The following is a 13,102-nucleotide window of genomic DNA, read 5'->3' on the forward strand; positions in this document are numbered from 1 at the left end:
CTCACGTTTAACACGAGGCTCCAGTAAGTAAATATCAACTTATGAATCCACACTTTGCGAATCATCTTCATCCAAATCTTCAAAATCAAAACGGAAAATATCTGAAGCACTTGCACTTTTTGTTCTAAATGGAGAACTTTTAATGGTACATGAAGATTCACCATTAATAGCAACTGATAGTGACAAATTGTATTCATTGAACAATGCTCTCAAAACACCCTTTACTTTACTTCCTACGGCTTTTGCCACATCAACATCAAATAATTGATTTAGGCAATGCAAAAGAAATTTCATCTTATAACGAGGGTCCAAAACGAAGGCAACATACAAGCATAAATTTGTTCTATCTTTTTTTCCCCAATACTTATCAAACTTTTTTTGCATTTTCGTTGTCATTTCTTACAAAAGCACATCATTAGGAACAATTGCACTTGAATATTTTTTTATACAACTCTGTACAATACTAATCTCATTGAAGACTGTATTGGAAGTAACATACAAAGACCCTGAAAGCCTAACAGTTACTTCATAGAACACTGACAAGAATTTGGTAAATATTCTCGCAATTTCCCAATCCCTGTTGGTTGGTTTTTCCTCCTCATTCATGTAGACTATGTCGTAGTCTTCTAACCTCTCAAATGCCTTTTCAAATTTTACAGTGGCCTCAAGCATCAAATAAGTAGAATTCCATCTAGTTGGAACATCAAGACACAACATACTTTTACTATCTATGTTCTCCTCTTTGATACACTTCTTAAATGTGGCAAGTCTAGCAGGAGAAGATCTAACAAACCTCACGGCATCTTGAATTCGAACTAATAATCATTCACATCTTTTAGGCAATTGCATACAATTAAGTTCAACATATGTGCACAACATCGTGAAGGATCTCTTACCGAAGAGTTACATGAGCGCGTACAGATCGCTCCGATCTCACTGTGATCGAAATACAACAATATACATTCAACCGAACAGTTATGCAAACAAATCTTAATTAACGGCATGCTATAAACAACAAAATAACAAGGGAATGAGTTTCCATACTAGTTAAAGACAATCTTCAATCTACGGAACTCACACAGCAGACACCTCCACGCGATCTACCAACGCCCAGCAGCAGCGTCAACAACAGTAGCACGAACAACCGCAAACTCATGACCGCAACGGGGACGACACCTCCAGAAAAGAGCCCCAGGTATTCTCGGAGTGAGAACCCAAAGTGTGGTCTTTAGTGAATTTGGTAGAGGAAGGAGGAAATACGGATCGTATAGGTGATAAGCAAGTGGGAGGGAAAAAGACGCTATCGCATAGCAAAATGCTTATCGTTTAGGAGAAGCTACACGATTGTGTAGGTTTTCTTGAATGATTGTTTAGGAAATCGTATACGATCATTTAACAAAGTCGGCACACTATACGATCGTTTAGAGAAGCTATGTGATCGTGTAAGAAATAGTGTGTGATCGTTTAGGCGCGAGGTGGACGATCGTTTAGGTAGAAAGGAGCTATTGTATAGGCTCTCGATTCTTTTAAGGGATCGTTTACTTTCATCAGCGCGCTCCTCTCTTTTTCTTTTGGACGACAATTGAACAATCGATTCAAAAAATGAAACAATTTCATTTTTATTTCATTGGTTACAATAACCAACTCATTTTCACTAACTCACGTCCAAACGTGATTTTTGGATTAATTATCATATAATTAACCAACTAAAATATTAATAAATATAATCATATTATATTTTTAACCTATAGTTTGATATCACATATCTACTATAATATTTTCTCCTCTACTTGATATAAATTATATTTATATCTAATTTCCTCCAAAATAATGTATCTCATACATTTAGTCAATTATATCATATATAATTAACTAATCCAATTATATCATATATAATCGAACTTCCTCTTGTCAATTTGAACATTTCAAATTAACCCAAACACTGGTTCTCGACTTTATCCAAGCTACCCAAGGGACCTAATTGACCTATGGCTCGAAGCTCCAACGGTCCGTGAATAGCTGACTAAACTCTTTAGCCACGAGATCCACCATCCGTTAACTGTCAGGCATTCCACTAAAGACCAACAACTGAACTCTTCTTACCACAGATATATTTCTGTCCATCGGATATAAACAATCATGAGTACGATGACCCTTCACAGATGATCGTAAGTACAGCTGGGTCAAATTACTGTTTTTTCCCTATAGTTACATCTCACTCCTTAAGTACCACTAATTCCTCTAATGAACAATACAGCATAGTCCAACTATGTGTGAACACCTCTCAGGCTAAAAGAAAGTGTGTGTCGCCACAACGTTCAAGCCCTGGAATCAGCCCTTAAGGGAGCTATCTATCTACTTACCCCTGCCTCGGGGAAGGAGTGAATTCCATCTTGTGTAGCTGAGTTTCTAGCTCCCAAATCAGACGAATCCCCAAAATGGTAGGTTTGAATCGGCGACCTGGCCACTCGCACCCATACAAATCAAAGAACCACCCTCAATGACAAGAGTTCCCAACTCACACAGGATTGAGGTCATGTTACCTATGGTCATTCTAGTGAAGTGAAGTCTCTGTCATGAACGATGTTATATAACGAGACGTTAACACTTTGTGGTCAGGTCTTATACAAACTCTTTGTATAGGACGCCCCTGCTCGCATGTCCCCAACATGAATGATCAGGATCTGATCATCTGTGACAAGTCACAACACTTGTGACCATTCCACAAAGTGGGCCGCGTCCGTAGCTTTACCAGGATAAGGTTTCCCTCCTATATCCATATACTACAGACCATTTTGGTTATTACTTAAGACATGATCCACTCATATGTCACCACATACATGCTTGAGTCACATACAGATAACCAGGGATTTTATGTTTATTGGTTTGTGGTAAAGCAAATAAAACAAGCAACTGAGCAAATAAACAAGATGTGAAGTAAATATCATATATTAACAACACAAGCGTTCGTACATACTGTTTACAAACTTTAGGACACGAGACTTTAGGACATCAACCCCAACACATCGAACATACAAGAACTCACCATCTAACACCAACATGTGCTTAAAACGCTTCTTCAAATAAGCAATGGCAGTATCATTTAACGAAGCATTATCAACTGTCAATGTCATAACCCTTTCAATACCCCACGGTTTTAGACATTTCTCAACCTCTTTTCCTATCGTCTCCCCTCTATGATTCTCAGTTTGGGTGAAATTAAGAATTCTTTTATGTAATTTCCAATTTTAATCAATAAAGTGTGCAATCAAAACCAAATAGTTCATATTTTGGATTGATGATCACGTATTAGTTGTAAGTGACACTCTATATTCTTCTTTCACAAAAATGTCTTTCAACATCTCTTTCATGCTATCATAAATTCCCAAAATATCCTTAGCAATTTTTTTTCGAGAAGGAAGAACAAAATTAGGTTCTACTAACGTCAAAGTCCAATTCATAAACCTCTTAAACCCCTGGTTCTACACAAATTTAAATGGCAACTCATCTATTATAATCATCTCAGCAAGTAGTCTCCGAGCACTCTTCTTAAAAACCCTAAAGAGTAAAGAAACAAAAGCGGAAGAAAAAACAAGACGATGCCGAATAAGAAATGAAACGTTTCGATTTTTAACTTTTTATTAATATTTTATATATTAATATTATATGTAATCTATATTTATATTTAAACGGTTCGGTTCAGTTTAGAAATCAGTTTTCAAACTTGAAACCGAACCGAACCGTTTAAATTTGATTTTAACATTCCAACGAACTGCATCGAACCGATTTTTTCGATTTTTCTTATAAATCGATTTGATTCGGTTCGTTTTTGTAAATTGATTCGATTTAAGCAGTTTTGTTGTCCACCCCTACATTTACACTCTATAGGTCTTACCCCATTAGCCTGATCTACAAGAACCCATACCAAGTTGAAGTACATCGACTCCATCTCGAGATCTATGGCTTTGATCCACTCATCCCGATCAACATCCTTCATTTCCTTTTGATAGGACAACAGATCCTTAACGTCACCATCTGCCACCATAGCTTGGATTTTCGTGAAACCCAGATAGCGATCAGGCAGGTTCGTAACCCTCCCACTGCGACAAGGTTCCCTTAACTCTTGAGGTGGAACCGACCTACCAGATGAACTATCATCAACCACTCTGGTTGATGAAACAGATCCTTCAACAAATCTTGTTGAAGTTTCAGTAGTTTCTTTGGAAAGCTAACTTAACACGACTTTACTACGTCGACTGTGCTCCCTGATATGATCCTCCTCCAGGAAAGTAACGTTCGTGGAAACAAACACCTTGTATTCGAACGGATCATAAAAGTAACTCCTCGTGTACCTTTGGGGTAGCCTACAAAAAGGCACAACCTCGATCGTGATTCAAACTTCTTGGGATTTTCTTCAAGCACATGTGTTGGGAAACCCCATATGCGAAAGTGACGTAAACTGGCTTACACCCGTTCCACAACTCCAGAGGTGTTCCTACAACACTCTTAGAAGGAACACAATTGAGAATGTACACCACAGACTCCACTGCAAAACCCCAACACGAGTCTAGTAAGGAAGTGTAAGTCGTCATCGAACGAACCATGTCCAACAAGGTTCTATTTCTCCTCTCTACTACACCATTTTATTGAGGTGTACTAAGTGTCGAGAGTTGGGAAACGGTTCCATGTTCTAATAAATAGTCCTAGAACTCAGAATCCAAAAGCTCTCCACCTTGATCTGATTGAAGTGTTTTAATTCGTCTACCCAAAGTATTCTCAACTTCGGCCTTAAATATATTGAACTTTTCAAAAGATTCATACTTTCGTTGCATCAGATAGACATACCCATATCTCGAGTAATCATCATTAAAACTGAAAAAAGTACTCATAGCCTTCTCGAGCTCGCACATTCATAGGACCACAAAGGTTAGAATGTACAAATTCAATAGGCTATTTGGCTCAATAACCTTTTCTAGTAAAAGGTCTTTTAGTCATCTTACCTTCAAGGCAAGATTCGCACACTGGTAAATAATTTTCCTCTAATTCGTTTAGAACGTCATTCATCACCAATCTCTCAATCCTGTTGAGATTGATGTGCCCTAATCGAAGGTGCCAAAGTTGGGCATTTTCTTTTGGAGAAATCGTTGGCGTTTAGATTGAGTTACGGTAGATTTAAACATCTCTATGTTATGGAGGAAACTTATGGCTAACGGTCTTAGCACATACAATTTGTTTTCAAATTTAACCGTATAAATTTAAAGACCATCCTTATGAATAAACGCTTTATTCAATTTAAAAGAAAGAGTGTAATTTCATTGTAACAGACACTTTACAGGATTAGTTCATGAACTACAAAGACATCTTTTAATATAAGAAACCTATTCTGTAAAGATAATTGGATGCCTCTCACTGCCACAGCTGAGACGACGTGCCCGGTGCCTACTCGCAACGTCATCTTACTAGCCTCCAACTGTCGCTAGATCTAATCTTCTGAAAAAAAGAACATACATGATTAGTGGCACTCAAATCTATTATCCAAGAAGAATCATCATTCTCCACTAAACAAGTTACTAACACAAGTAAATCACATTTACCTTTTTCTGCCTTGGCCTTAGCCTTGGCTGCCTTCTTTTCCTTCAGATAACGAGGACAAATCCTCTTCCAATGTCCGTCCTGGTTACAGTGGAAACATTTTTCTTTTTCAACCGGCGGTGGACGCTTCTTCTAAGCGACAAGTGGCGAGTTAACAAGTGCATTCCTTTTACCTTTACCACCCTTCTTCTTCTTCCCCTTTCCAGAATTAGAAGTTGAAGGTGCAGACTTTGTTCCTGAAGTCGAACCTCGATAGAACCTTTTAGAAGACGAGACAAAATTTTCCTCACCTCCCTTTTTCTTCTTACTTTTCAGCAAGGATTGTTAAGTCTACAACTCGTTCAGAAGAGTGGTAAGGGAGTAGTCCACATTGTTAAGAATCGTATTGCTAACAAAGTGGAGGAAGCTCTCCGGCAATGAATGCAGTATAATGTTAACCTGACTGCCCTCATCGATTTTAGACCCATTCATCTTTGCCACGTTAAAGTGAACCATCATATTCAACACGTGTTCACGAAAAAATGTGACTTCCTCCATTTTGGAGCTGAAGATGTGTTTTAGAGCCTCATGCTTGAGCTGTCCAGACGGCTATTCGAACATTCCCCGTAAGGACTCCATTATCTCACGTGCTGAGACCATGGACTCGTGTTTCTTGGCCAACACGTCACTAAGACTGGCCAAGATTTAGGCTCGGGCCTTCTCGTTTTCTCGTGTCTAACGCTCCTACTTCATCCGAACATTTCGAGTAGCGTCCTGAGGTGGAATAGGAGGACATTCCTCCGTAAGGACAAACTTCAGATCCTCAATGATTAGTATCATCATGAGCATATGTTTCCAACTTGAATAGTTTTGGCCATTCAATTTTTCGGTTCTAAGTAAACTGATAGTGGTTGTAGCCATTAAAAACCGTTGTTGGAAAAACGAATAACCTTTTATAAGACTTTACAAAAAATCACATTTTTTAACCAATTAGTTTTAGCAAAACAGATTCCAGGTACCTAAGTGATAAGACTTCTATTTTGCAATGATGCCCCAGCGAGGTAGGACAAACGTCACCGATGGGGTGATCAGATGTCCCTTCACTGGGTTGAGACATTCTCAACCATTAGGCAGAACCAACGCTTGGAACTGAACCTAATAGCTACCATTTGTTCGGTCCAGAACTGTTAACCCTTAACAATCCCGCATAAGTGTAACCCCTCGTTTTCAGCCTTAAAGTCCCGCCCTAATGCGCCCACCGTAGGGAAAAAGTAGATTAGGACAAGAGACTAAGTAACCTTATCCTCTTACAGGAGATCAAATAGAGAAACGCGCAAAACATCCATCCTATAGGGGGACACACCCAGGGTGCCACGAGGCAATGCGCAGAAACTTTATTCAATCTAACAAGAGAGACCGTGGGATATGTTGTCGCACTTCCAGCTCCTACTTACTATGAACATTCTCTCCATCCACCTTGATATTGATCTACCCAAACACCATCCTTTAGGAGGACACTTCTAGGGTGTCACGAGGTCGAGGATATATCTCATGGTGTGAACTATAAGGGAGAAATGCGAGAGGTGTAAATGAAACATCAAATGCCCAAGTACCTCCCATTGAATGTTCTACCTAGGGGTTTATTAACCTAGACAATCTGACTACTGATTATAATCTAAGTCATTTATGAAGTTTGCTCAAAAACAACTTTTGTCTTTGAAATATTAAAAAAAAAAAAAAAAAAAAAAGAAGAAGAAGAAAACAAGTCCAATTAGTCACATTAAACTCTTTAATGGTCTGGCCTTAACTTGCATCCATGCCTCAAATCTATCTAAATCATCTTTCTAGGTAGGTTCCAAAGTAGGGGTGTTCCGTTGCTGTCACCTTAAATACCCCAGCCTAGACGGAACTCGCCTTAGACAAAAGGTCTATTATAGATAGATTTGCTACATAAAGTCTCAGTCATGAACGAAGCTATATGAAAAGACATTAACACTTTAAGGTCAGGTCTTATACAAACTCCTTATATAGGACGCCCCCGCTTGCATGTACACTACATGAATGATCATGATCAGACCATCTGTGACAAGTCACAACATTTGTAACAATTCCACAAAGTGGGTCGCGTTTGTATTGTTACCAGGATAAGGTTTTCCTCCTATATCCATATACTACAGACTATTTTGGTTGTCACTTAAGACATGATCCACTTGTATGTCACTACATACATGCTTAAGTTACATAAAGACAACCAAGGATATTAAGTTTATTGGTTTGTGGTAAAATAAAAAACATCTAAATGTGCAAAGTCAATAAATGAAGTAAATATCATATATATTATACATCACAAGTGTTCTTACAAAGTTGTTTACAAACTACAGGACACGAGATTTTAGGGCATAAACCCCAACAGTGGTTGCCTTCTTTCATCAGTGGTAACCAGTCTATGTTTGTTCCTGGTAGGTCAATTTTCGACAACATTTTATTGTGTCAAGAGCTTATGGGGGCTACAAGGAGGGCAGAGGGAATTCGAGTTATGTGTTGAAGGTAGATCTTCAGAAGGCGTACGCTTTGATCAATTGGGATTCTCTATTTAGTGTGTTGCTGGCTATAGGTATGCCGCTTCAGTTTGTCAGTTGGGTGAGGGTTTGTGTTACATCACCTACGTTCTCTGAGATGATTAATGGTTCCCTTTAGGGGTTTTTTCCTTGTAGGAAGGGGTTGAGTTAGGGGGATCTGTTGTCTTCTTTTTTGTTTGTGATGGTGATGGAGGTCTTGTCCAGATTATTAAATAAACCTCCTGTGTGGTTTAGGTTCCATGATCAATATGAGCGTGTCGGCCTGACTCATTTGGTTTTTACAGGCGATTTAATGCTTTTTTGTGCAGCTGAGAGAGATTTCTTGGAGTTTGTGAGGCAGGTCCTGCCGGATTTTGTAAGGCTGTCTGGGTTAGTTGCAAATGTTGGGAAGAGTTCCATGTTTGTTGCGGTGTGGAGCCTGGTGAGGCGAAGGAACTAGCTACGTTTATGGGATTCTTTAATGGTTCGCTGCCTGTTAGGTTTCTGCGTTACCGTTATTGGTTGGTCAGTTGAGGGCTATGGATTGTGCGCCTTTAATACAGAGGATTACAGCTTGTATTAGAAGCTGGGCAGCGTGATCCCTCTCTTTTGCTGGAAGGTTGCAACTTGTTAGGTCTGTTTGCAGTCCTTTCAGGTGTTTTGGTGTAGCATCTTCGTGTTGCTTGTGTGTGTAACTCATGAGGTTGATCGTCTATTACGTAGTTATTTATGGAAGGGGAGTGCAATGAGTCGAGGTGGTGTGCGGATGGCGTGGGCTGAGGTGTGCTTACCATTGGGAGGGGGAGTTGGGTGTGAAACATGTGGCTTCATGGAATCAGGCTACTATTATGAAGCTGCTTTGGCTTCTCTTAATTAAATCGGGTTCATTATGGGTGGCGTGGGTGGAGGCGTCTGTTTTGTATGGGAAGTCTTTGTGAGCTGTTCGGAGTGAGATTGGGAGGTTTTGGTGCTTAAGAGCTATCTTGCGTTGTAGAGATAGACTCAAGCATCTGGTTTGTTTGATGGTCGTCGATGGATGGTCTTGTTTTGTTTGGTGGGATCCTTGGTTGCCGGGGGGTGCAATTTTGGATTCATATGGGTCTATGGTGGTTTATGATGTAGAGGGTAGTTTAGAGGCGCGGTTGTCGGAGTTCTTAGATAGTGAAGGAGGTTGGAGGTGGCCTACAGTATCTTGAGAGTTGCTTGAGATCTGGGTCTTATGCAGGCAGTGGGGCCTAGGGGGAGGATTATTCGGTTTGGGAGTCGGGTGCTAGGGGCGATTTTCTATAGGTAGTGCATGGGAGAGTTTGCGTCCTCATCGTCCTAGGGTGTCTTGGGCTAGTATTTTGTGGGTGGGGGGTGGTATTCCGTGCCACTCCTTCTGTACGTGATTAGCTGTGAGGGACAGGTTGGGTACACAGGATTGGTTGAAGAGTTGGGTGTGTTGTAAGAGGGGGGTGTAACACCGCACATTTTGCTAGTAATGTAATTTCAGTAATTTATATTAATTAAGGACATTTTTGGAATTTTGGAAGTCAAGTGTAGCTGCGGAATTAATTTTTCACCTTGAAAACTATTCAATTTGGGAATTCATGACAGGAATTAATTTCATTTTGGGAAGAAAATGAATTTAATAGTATAAAGTGGAATAAGGAAAGGAATAAAATAAAGTAGATTTTATTTCCTTTTATTATTATTATTATTTTCTTTTATAAAAAAAAGCTAAATCATTCCCTTCTCCCTCACGTGCATCCGCCGACCCCCCCTCCCTGGATTTTTCCATCGCCGCTTTCACGGCCACCGCCGAAACCGTCCGAGCCACCGAAGTTTTTCGACCGCACAGATCCGAGCCGAGTTTTCCGCCGCCACCGACCCAGCTCACTCCTGTTGCATCGTTGTAGAAGCTCTACCCCGCCCTCCGGATCTACACGTATGCCGCCCTGCTACCGCTCCAACCATTGCTTCAAGTTCTCTCCAACTGCAGTGCCTTCTAGCCCTCTGTTCGCCGTCCATCACCGCTGTCATCGTTAGGTTTCGCAGGATCTGGTAGTTTTGGATTTGAGTCTGGGAAACTGGTTGAATGTCTGTCTAGCGGGTTCGAGATCGTTTTCGACAAGTTTTGTTTGGGAGCGAGTTCAGCTTAAACTTTAGCTTTGGAACTTTGATCCAAGATTATTCCATTCTAAGGAGAAGATAAACTTGTTAGTTATTTTGGGCTTAAGTCTGAGGTAAGTAATCTTACTATTGGAACTGCCCACGGGCCAGACATTAGATGTATGCTACTATGATAAATGAATGATATGACAGAATGACAACATGATGGACGGATAGTATAGTATGACCAATGTATGTTCTGGTATGAGATCTCAAAGATTTATTTGGGCACAAAGACATTTGAATGCTAGCATGAGATGGTATGTGATTCCATATGGTTGTATTTGATTTATTAATGTTGAGAATTGTAAGACTAGTTACAAGGATAATCTTGACTGTTCTGAGATTTAATGAACTGTTTAGAAAAGATATATGAGCATGTGATAATATGACTGAAGCATGTTAATGTAAGAGCATGATTTAGAATTTTATGAAATATATTAAAAGGATGATTGGGCATGATCCTAAATTATGAGTTAAGCAACACTACTTCGGAAATGTCTTAAAGTTAGGTGAAAGTTGGAGCATTTTGTTGATGTGCTTATTGATGTGATTTATTATGAAAGTGTGTAAGTTATATGATGTATTATGAAATTTCAAATGTTTGATTGTTACATAAGTTAGCGCATGAAAGTGATGTACTAGAGTGGATCCATTAATACTAGATTAATTACGTATGTTGAGGTTAACTAGCCTGACCTTCATTAGAAGATTTTAGAGGATTCATGATTAGGTGAATGTTAAATGTAATATGAAGTTAGATGCAATCTTTTTTCCTTTCCAGACTATGTGACTGCATGAAAGTGATGCACGTCCAAAGGCGCTAGTACATGAAAGAGATGTACTAGGGCTGGTGTGTACGAAAGTGATACATACCTAGAGGATCTAGGGTGTACGAAAGAGGTACATACTCAATGGGTTATGTGTATACGAAAGAGATGTATACATAACTAGATGTACGAAAGAGGTACATACTTAGTAGGTTAGGTGTATATAAAAAAGGTGTATACTTAACCAGGTGTACGAAAGAGGTATACATTCAGTGGGTTATGTGTATATGAAAGAGGTACATACTCAGTAGGTTAGGTATATACGAAAGAGGTGTATACTTAACCAGGTGTACGAAAAAGGTACACATTAAGTGGGTTATGTGTATACGAAAGAGGTGTATGCATAGCCATGCGTATGTAAGGGATTGTGTTTCCTTCGGGATTCACCAGAGGTTGTGGGTCCTACGGGACTTACTAGAGGTAATGGACATACTTAACCACAATAGGATAGAAATAAGTTTTTCACGTATATATGTGTCCCATGAGGACTAGAGCAGTTTATATGTTCCACTAAAGGTAGGCATCTAGAGGGCATAGATGCCTACCCTGACCCCAGTAGTGGGGTTACTTACTGAGTATTTTATACTCACCCTTTTCTCATGTTTATGTTTCAGGTAAGAGTAGGGACGCGTCGGCGCATGACAAGCAGAATTCGTGATCGAGCCACTGGGACGATTTTATGCTTCCGCTCATGATATTTAAACTTTTCTTCATGTTTTTCTTAGCTTTCAGTGTTGATGTTTAAAACTTACTATTAAGAATCGCTTCCAGATTTATTTATTATCATTTATGATTTATGGGTACCCTACCGTTGTTTTTAATATTTGAAATTAAATGCAAAGTCTATTAAATTTACCTTATTTAATTAGTATTTATTTCACCATAACAGAGTGTTGTGTTAATTTCCATGCATGCATGTGTTTAGTAACGGCCTAACTTTAGTCCTAGGGGTTCGAGTCGTTATAGTTGGTATCAGAGCCCATGTTTTGGGTTCTATAGACTGACTTACTACGTAAGTCTAGATAGTTCCTGTGGCCCAGTAATGGTTCCCTCGTCATCGCCAGGTATGTCCTACTAATGAAGTTTCATTGCATATATGAGAATATTGATGTAGTGTTTTAATAGCATGATTTCTGAGAAAGATCCAGAGATAGATAGTTAATTTATGAGTTCATCACAGAACATGGCACATAAACCTAGAGCAAGAAAGAAAGTTAGAGAAGGAGTGCAAGCAGAGGGAGCTGAGAGTAGCTAGACTATTCCGGCAGCTCCGAATCCGCCTATGACCCGAATTAATGAAAAGGCAATGGAAGCCAGAATTAGTGAAGTTGTTGCATCCTCCCTCATGGGGAAGCTGCAGGAGCTGATTCATAGCACGATGGCAGGACAGACTGCCTAGACGCAGGCTCGGGAGGAACCGATGCCACCCAAGTAGTTACAACAAACACGACCGCAGAATAGAGACATTTAGGGCCTATCTCTTGAGGCTAAACATCTGAGGGATTTTCAGAAGTATGAACCTCGCTCCTTTGATGGATCGTTAGGGGACCCCACCAAGGCATATATGTGGTTTTCATCTATTGAGACAATATTCCATTTTATGAGGTGCTCGGAAGAGCACAAGCTTCAATGCGCAATCTTCATGTTGACTGGTAACGCGGAAATTTGGTGGCATTCAGCAGAGAAGATGATTGATATTGGTGGGAAACTTGCAATCTGAGAGCAGTTAAAAGAGCACTTTTATAAGAAGTATTTTTCGGCCAACACCCGGTACAACAAGCAGGCATAATGCTTGGACTTGAGACAAGGAGTTATGTCAGTGGAGGAGTATGAACAACAATTTGATAAGTGATAACTTGTAGAAATACAAGTTATTTATACTGTTTTATTTAGATATTGTGGCCAAAAGGAAGGAAAGTTGCGTCAATTGTATAGAAATTAGCTAAAAAATGCGAGAATTATAAATTGTCGTCAATACACCCATTGACA

General features: G+C 39.6%; 1 protein-coding gene across 1 annotated transcript; it reads right to left on the reverse strand.

Annotated features, from left to right (window-relative positions):
• Positions 1 to 399: 399 nt before the first annotated feature.
• Positions 400 to 3,134, reverse strand: LOC150032324 (zinc finger BED domain-containing protein RICESLEEPER 2-like). Its single transcript, XM_090306712.1, has 2 exons — positions 3,047 to 3,134; positions 400 to 815 (listed from the first exon to the last, which is right to left on the reverse strand). The coding sequence occupies exons 1-2, from the start codon at positions 3,132 to 3,134 to the stop codon at positions 400 to 402; spliced, it is 504 nt and encodes a 167-aa protein (XP_090162838.1).
• Positions 3,135 to 13,102: the final 9,968 nt, after the last annotated feature.

The sequence above is a fragment of the Benincasa hispida genome, chromosome 11 (assembly GCF_027475165.1).
Source record: "Benincasa hispida cultivar pf3 chromosome 11, pf3_genome.v1.1, whole genome shotgun sequence".
Classification (NCBI taxonomy): Eukaryota; Viridiplantae; Streptophyta; class Magnoliopsida; order Cucurbitales; family Cucurbitaceae; genus Benincasa; species Benincasa hispida.

Bases quoted from the DNA above. Each gene is read 5' to 3' on its own strand.
- LOC150032324 (XM_090306712.1), bottom strand. From the start codon at position 3,134: ATGACATTGACAGTTGATAATGCTTCGTTAAATGATACTGCCATTGCT. The intron at 816-3,046 runs GTGAGTTCTTGT...AATGATTATTAG, and splicing joins GCACATGTTGGTGTTAGATG to TTCGAATTCAAGATGCCGTG.